General features: G+C 37.0%; 1 protein-coding gene across 1 annotated transcript; it reads right to left on the bottom strand.

Annotated features, from left to right (window-relative positions):
• Positions 1-388: 388 nt before the first annotated feature.
• On the bottom strand, positions 389-5,235 carry TOR3A (torsin family 3 member A). The gene is made up of 6 exons (XM_072419758.1): positions 4,888-5,235; positions 4,235-4,348; positions 3,708-3,973; positions 2,925-3,082; positions 2,339-2,463; positions 389-1,299 (listed from the first exon to the last, which is right to left on the bottom strand). The coding sequence occupies exons 1-6, from the start codon at positions 5,132-5,134 to the stop codon at positions 1,052-1,054; spliced, it is 1,158 nt and encodes a 385-aa protein (XP_072275859.1). The 5' UTR covers positions 5,135-5,235; the 3' UTR covers positions 389-1,051.
• Between the last annotated feature and the right edge of the window lie 1,894 nt (positions 5,236-7,129).

The following is a 7,129-nucleotide window of genomic DNA, read 5'->3' as shown; positions in this document are numbered from 1 at the left end:
CATTTTTTGTCTGTGTTTGCATGGCTTTGTAGATGTAGCCTGTATTTGTTGGAATTTGCCGTTAACCCTATAAAACCATACATTCCAGTTGCTGCTGAATATTAGCAAATCAAATATATGCTTGCTGTTGTAATTTTTTTGTGTACAAGAAGGGTCATTACGACCCGAGGAGCAAGTGTGCAAAGTGCATGAACTCATTGATTTGGCTCTGGCTGCAGAAGGCAGACAGTACAGACTTTGCACCACAGAGCTGAGACGCATTTCTTGCATCATCATGAGTGAATGCCGATCAGGAGGTTTCTGTAAATGTAGGATGCCCTTGTTAACCTGCTCAATGGCAAGTGTGTAATCTCTGTAGGTAAGAGGTGATATAAACTGACTGACACAGTTTCAATGATTGTATCTGGTAAAATATTTATTGTAGTAAAAAAATAAATAAATCAGAATATACTAGTAACAGATCATAGACAATTGATAAAGATATTTATATATAAAATGTATATAAAAAAAAACAGTACTCATAAACCACATTCATTACAGCATTCTCATAGTGCTTTTCATTCAGCTTAAATATCTTCTTCCTTTCTGTTAAGTTTTCTACTAAAACTGTAGCCTATTCTCATTTTTGGGAAAAACTAGTGAATGTCTCCATCCAGTCTTGTTCAGAGAGTTGCGGGATGGGGTACAGGCCTGACTCCCAATGTAGTTAGCAATAAAAGTAATTGGGCCTGATTCAGGCCAGATGATGTAGGCAATGTGTAACACTGTTCAGTATGTCCATTTCCCAGCTTTAGCTGTTGGGATCCTACTCCATTTAAAGTGAAAAAAAGACTATTCACCATGATTATTTTTTCGATTGCAGAAAAATGGAAAACAATTTTTTTATACTATAAAAATTGTTAATTCATAATGTAAATCTTGTTTCACGGGTGGAATGTAGCATTTCCCCTAAAGTCTTTCATATTGTAGTGCTGTCTATTTAGCAAGTTTCTTTGTGTCTTATTTCCAGGCCCATAGATCTTGTGGCTTGTAACTAAGCCTCCAAAAAAGTTTAAGGCTTCATAAAGTGTATTCTTTGGGCTACGTGTTTGCATCCATGGGCAGAGAAAACCCTTTCATTCTTTGGTACAAATACAAGTTCCTGAAGGATTCTCTCAAGAGAACTTTCTGTATAAGGTAAACCACGCGCAATGAAGACATCCCGGGCACACATCTTTACATGAGAGCGTTCCAGGGGCAAAAATGGTACAAAGTCATCTATTAGACCTTCTTTCAGCAGGTGCCATGGAAGCAGTTGATCTGTCAGGAGAAAAAGACATTCTGGTTAAAGTACTCCAAGCTTAGTATAAGAAATTATTGATAAGGTCTAGGATATCAGGTATGAGGCTCATGTTAGTAGTTTCCAGGGTAATTTTGTTTTCTACAATGAACCTTGAGGTGGAAATTAGATTTCTGTTAATGTCTGAAACATTCTGCATCTAGCTGTTCATGCTGATGCATCCTTCTTCTGGATCAGTAACTCGGGACCCTGAAAGCTTTGGAATCTCAAACCATAAAAGTATAATTTTCAAGGGGACTAACAATGGTTACTTTTACTTATTGGTTACTTGTAAGTGGCCACTGTTGAATTCATCATAAAGAATACTAATTGCCTGGTTGTAAAGCTGGTCTCTAAATTTCAGCAGTTTCACACACCTGAAACAAGCATGCAGATAATTGTTGGACGAGTTGAGCCACAGTTAACTGAACAAGAGAGCTGATACTCATTCTGAGACAGTGGGTGGTAAGGTTAAGTGCAGAGGATCAGAACACTAACTAGGAATGCAGTATTTTTTGGAAATGGATCTGGAATGGCAGTTTAAATCGTGTCTCAATAAATATCCTCCTAAAGAGATCAGACTTGTAACCTTTATTCCTCCTTTTGTATTGTCAGGAAATGCAGCAATTTAGGAAAAGCTGGGAGATGTACATTTATCTAGAGATATTTAAAGAGAAGGTGTAGGGGTTTTCCATATGTATACCTTAATATGCTAAGGACTTGCAAACAGGGAGCAGCTATGGGTTTAATATAACAGGTTTATTCCCAAACTGTGCCTACAGCCCTAAGCTGATTATACATATAGCGGAATATGTCATTTTATGGGGCAGAGGTCTGCTACTGAACTTTCTTTTTTTTAAATTCTAGTATGCTCTCTAAACACAATGATACAAATTACCCCCCAATATTTTTATAAAATATGATATATAAAATATGACTATAAAAAATTGTTTCTAAAACCACTTTGATTTCCCTTTAAATTGCAAAAAGAACATGTATTCTCTATATTTGTGTATGTACCTTCATGCCGATCCACTGCAGTCTTTAATGGTCGATCAAAATCATCTAAAGTGATCACCTCGCGATGTTGTCCAGCACGCCAAAAATTAAGTGTAACCTCATTGATGGTACTACTGCCAACACCACTAAAATAATAAAATGAGCATTTAGTTTTAATAAAACATAACATTTGCTCATATACAACCATTTTACGCTATCTTACTGCAAGGAGCTCAGGGAGTGAGGGAAAAAATCTCCCAAACACAGAAACTTTCTAAGGCTGGTATTTTTGTCCAATCACAGTTAAAGGAATAAAGATCCTTGCAATGCTATTTAGTGTACTCTAAAACTAATAAATTGGCCAGTATGTATTTTTGGAACGTGATATGAAAAAGAAAAAAAATAACCTACAGGTCTGTTGTAAGAACAAACACATACCATGATCAGAATAGAGTCTGACTGCAATGCTTACCACTGTACTATATATTTGTTAGACATTAATAGTATAATGAAAATATAAATAGTACAACATAATAGATTTATCTATCCTTCCACTTAGATTATTCTCTTATTGTAAGAAAAAAAAGGCCTGTCTGTCAAAGCTTACCTGAGAAATATAAGGATGCTGTGGGCCTGGTGGTCATCTACCAGAAGGGGTAACAAAGGCTCCAGGAGACCTGCTGGCAATTTGTCTGCTTCATCAAATACAAACAGGGGCTGTGTACAACGAGAGGAAATCTCTCTGATCTGCTTCTCCAGCTGAACCTGAGAGTAAATAGGAGGCAAAATGTCAAAATACAGCCCAGTTTATTATGGGTACACTATTCTAATCACATTAGTCTCTAGCCCAGTTCACATTTCATTCTCCTTAATGCCTTGCAATAAAATTTTTTCATATCCTGCATCTAAAACTTGAATTTAAGACATCTTAATAGGGAACTTTTAATAAGGGCAGACAAGGCGCAACTGGCCAAACGATCTATGGCAACTAGTGTCTTGCTTTTTAACAGGTTTTCACCTCCAATACAAACTTTGCATCTGATTTACAAAAAAATGTTTTGGGGGGAAGCATGATGTCAAACAAATTCGAAAATACATTTAATATTTACTAGAAACAGTCAGCTGGCTTTTATGGTTTCAGGACTCAAGTAGCAGGATCGCTGCTCCCTGAGCTTTTAGTTCTTTCTGCCTTTTTCACCACTAGATTACTTCTAGATGACTTTACAGTCCAATATGGAGTTTTTCTTTAAAAATGCAGATGAAAATTCAAGCCCTGGAACTCTAGCAAGATAATCCCACAATGGGCCAGTAAATTTAATGGGCTAGCTTTTACAGAAAACTGTACTAAAGGTAAACTTAAGATTAAATAGGATGAAAAAAAAATAATTACTTTGTATGCCTCCATGTTGGACAGGTGAGGGAAGTGAAGCTGTGGAATGAACACCTTGGTGCACCGGTTCCGCAGCCCATTCAAGTAAAGATTCTCTGCGATGATACGGACAGCAAGGTTCTTGCCGGTGCCTGTCCATCCATGGAATGAGAGAACCCGGGACTTTTTAGATTCATCCTCCTGCAGGAACTTCTTCATGGAAGATATTATCTGCTTTACTGCCAGATGCTGGCCATGCATCCGCTGCTCTAGATCCCACTGCAGGCCTATAAAAGGAAGAAAAAAATATATTTTTATATATTGTGCCCTCTGCAGCATTTCTGAATTACCCTATTTATTCTATAAAGTTTTGGTCAGCAATGCTTTGACATCCTACAGAGTTTTTTTTATATATCGCAAGCAATCATTTTACAAAAATTTGTTCTTTCACTTATCTTTGTTTAAAGACTTTCTGGCTTTTGATCTATGACAGGAAGCGGCGTCTAATCTTAAGATTAAGCTTTTATGATTGGTTGTGCTCTCCTTACCTGTTAGGTTGTTGATAACAGATCCTTGTGTAAGATCAGTAAAACTCGTCACTCTAGAGTACAAGTCAGATAGGACATTCAGGGAATCCCATCCAATACTGTTCCAGCTCCAGTCTGTAAAACAGCAGAATATATGTCTATACAACAATACTGATTTAGTGATCAAGGCAATGTGATGAACAGATTATATAAAGACTTAAACTGACGTTATACAAGGTGGTGGGTTGTGTAAAAAAAAGTTACATCTCACTAGGTTATTCAATTAAAAGTAAAAAGCTGCCTTACTAGTCCTAAGGAAAAAGAAATCTACATTTTAGAGATGTCTCCCGAAAGCAACATTTATTGTTCTGACAGTACTAGCCTGTCAAGGCTATCCAAAAAAATAAAAGAAATTCATATATATTCATATATATTTTCGCTTTAGCTGAACAGAATACACATAGAAGAAGCTCCTTATGATGTAAGCTACAAAGTATGTAGTAGTATACATTTTATACAAACAACATGACTTTATCATTCAGGATTAATCCCTATATGTGTAATTTATGTAGTAATAATCCATTTTTATCATTAGAAGTATTCGTAATGTACCTGAAAACTGAAAAAGCTTTACGCAAGTAAGAAAAGAAATATTAGCAATGTACAGCACTCACCTGCATGCTCCCTTTTTATATCCTCGCACTCTTCTGGCCACAGCCAACACTGAAGTTCATGTACATACTCCCATGAAAGTTGGGCAAAGTCCTTCATTTCAGCAGCATTAGAAAACCATATACTATCCTTCTCCCCTCCATCTTCATTAAAGTCAGTTTGTTGTGCTAAACCATGCTCATTGCAATGCACCAATGATGAGCTGATTAGTAGTAGTAGAAGGATAGTAGCTTTGTGTATAGCAGCCATGTAATACCTCAGTTGTGAATCCTATCAGAATCTTGCAGCTTTTCTTGTTATGCTTTGCTGTGCTGAGCTATTTCCTGATCCTATTCTAATATTTCATGCTACTTGCATCCTGTTTGGCAATCTAGCTTAGCCATGTCCTACATTCACTAAATATATTGACTTTTTCCTATCCCCTCCCTTTACCTATCATTCTATTCTCCTCCCTTTTATGTCAAAGGTGTTATGGTTTCCTTATCTCTCACTAGTATATGCTAATAGGTGGCACTCCTCTGCAGTCACTTTCCCTTAGCTCAGTCTGACTGCTGTTGGGATGTGCCTGTGTGTGAGCTCAGTTTACTGGCATATTTCTGGATAGGTCTGAGTCATCATTTAACTCTAACTAAACTAAAAGTTGCTGGAGCTATTAGGAAGCATTTTATTGTAGTGACACATTAAATATGTGCTTTTATATAAAGAAAATACTAAGAATGCTTTTTTGAAAAGTAGATAATAGAAAAAGTTACATTATGTAAAACAGTTAAGTAATACAAGTCAGATATCTTTATATATACACTCATAATCTGTTTATATACAATGTTAACCATCCACAGAAAATAATTGTGATAACATGGGAATATCCTCATAATGCTGGCTGTAGATGTCTCCCCAGAGAACAGTTTCTGTACATCAAGGGTCCCTCACGTTTTGTTGCATATGTACCATTATCATACTCTCAGTAGTAAGAGGGGAACGATCAACCAAGCCACATAAAAAAATTTTCAAACAAGTTCAAGTGCTTGGAAGTGCACTTTATTGCTCCGAATAGAAATCATTTCCTTGGTAAGGTCATTTGGTTTGGAGATTATTCATGATTATTTATGGTCTGAACAAAAGGCTATAGTAAGAAGAGGAGCCTATGTTCCCAAAATGGAACTTAAGGTGAAGAATTCTTTACCAACTTACCAGACAGGAATAGGCAACTGAGCAGCAAAAACTTTCCTATGAAAGTCCAGAATGAGAGTCCAGTGCCCATCAGCATTGAGCATTAGAGAGCAGTGTGGCACCAATGCATACTACTGACAGGCTGGAGTATAGGAAATATGAAAACTTGCCAGCCTACATTCTTGTTGAGCAGTGCTTAGTATAACGTTTTATCCAAGTTGGTGAGCAGTTAGCACTGAAGACAGCCTTATGTTTCAGATGGAGAAATTAAAGAAAAATGGTGCTCCCAAGCTGGTTCTCTGATATACAGGGCTGCCTTGTCATATTGTACAAAGTCCCATACTACTGCCTAGCTTGATCCTTTATCACCTCTGCTTGGAATCCAATTTTGACTCCCCTGCTCAATGCCTAATCCTAACCAAACAACCAACAACTAATGTTAGTTACCCTGTTTTCAACCCAGATTTAGTAAGCAATAGCTGTCCAAACTGATTCTAGTAACTGTGTACAAAACTGTGTGCACTTTCCACCATGTGCAGTAGAGAGGGAAGTAAAATACTCTGGGATGAATAAAGTTTTTTCTCTGTCCAAAGTGAAACTTTATTCATTCAAACTGATCCCCCCCACCTAGCCCTCCCTACGTGCACTTTGGATTAAGTATTTTTGAGCAAAAAAAAGTCATGATTATTGGAGTGCAACTAACTACCCTCTTTTCCTGCGATTTCAGATGGGGACAGCAATTGCAGGTTCTATATTTCTTTTATAGCATGACTTTAATTAAGACTGGTGTCACCAACATTTAAAAAATTAATAGTTTAAAAGGCCATGCATTGGGCATACATTCTCAATGTTTTTGTCATCTAACTCCAGGTTTAGATGATGTTACTACATTGGATGTCAAGTAGGATTTTAACCATTCTTCATTTCCCCCAGTTCATCCTTCAAGAAAGCCTAAGGGCACACCGACTCCGCAGATATTGCTCCTTGGGATAGAAGACACCAAGGACGTATGATATAGGAAGGTAGGTCACTGCATGACACAACACAAAAATAATACAACTTCTCATTCTATGT

This window comes from Pyxicephalus adspersus, chromosome 8, assembly GCF_032062135.1.
Source record: "Pyxicephalus adspersus chromosome 8, UCB_Pads_2.0, whole genome shotgun sequence".
In the NCBI taxonomy this organism is placed as follows: Eukaryota; Metazoa; Chordata; class Amphibia; order Anura; family Pyxicephalidae; genus Pyxicephalus; species Pyxicephalus adspersus.
This window is presented reverse-complemented; position numbering and strand designations above follow the sequence as displayed.

Bases quoted from the DNA above. Each gene is read 5' to 3' on its own strand.
- TOR3A (XM_072419758.1), bottom strand. From the start codon at position 5,134: ATGGCTGCTATACACAAAGCTACTATCCTTCTACTACTACTAATCAGC. The intron at 4,349-4,887 runs GTGAGTGCTGTA...GCTGTTTTACAG, and splicing joins TATAAAAAGGGAGCATGCAG to ACTGGAGCTGGAACAGTATT. The intron at 3,974-4,234 runs GTAAGGAGAGCA...TTCCTTTTATAG, and splicing joins TGTTATCAACAACCTAACAG to GCCTGCAGTGGGATCTAGAG.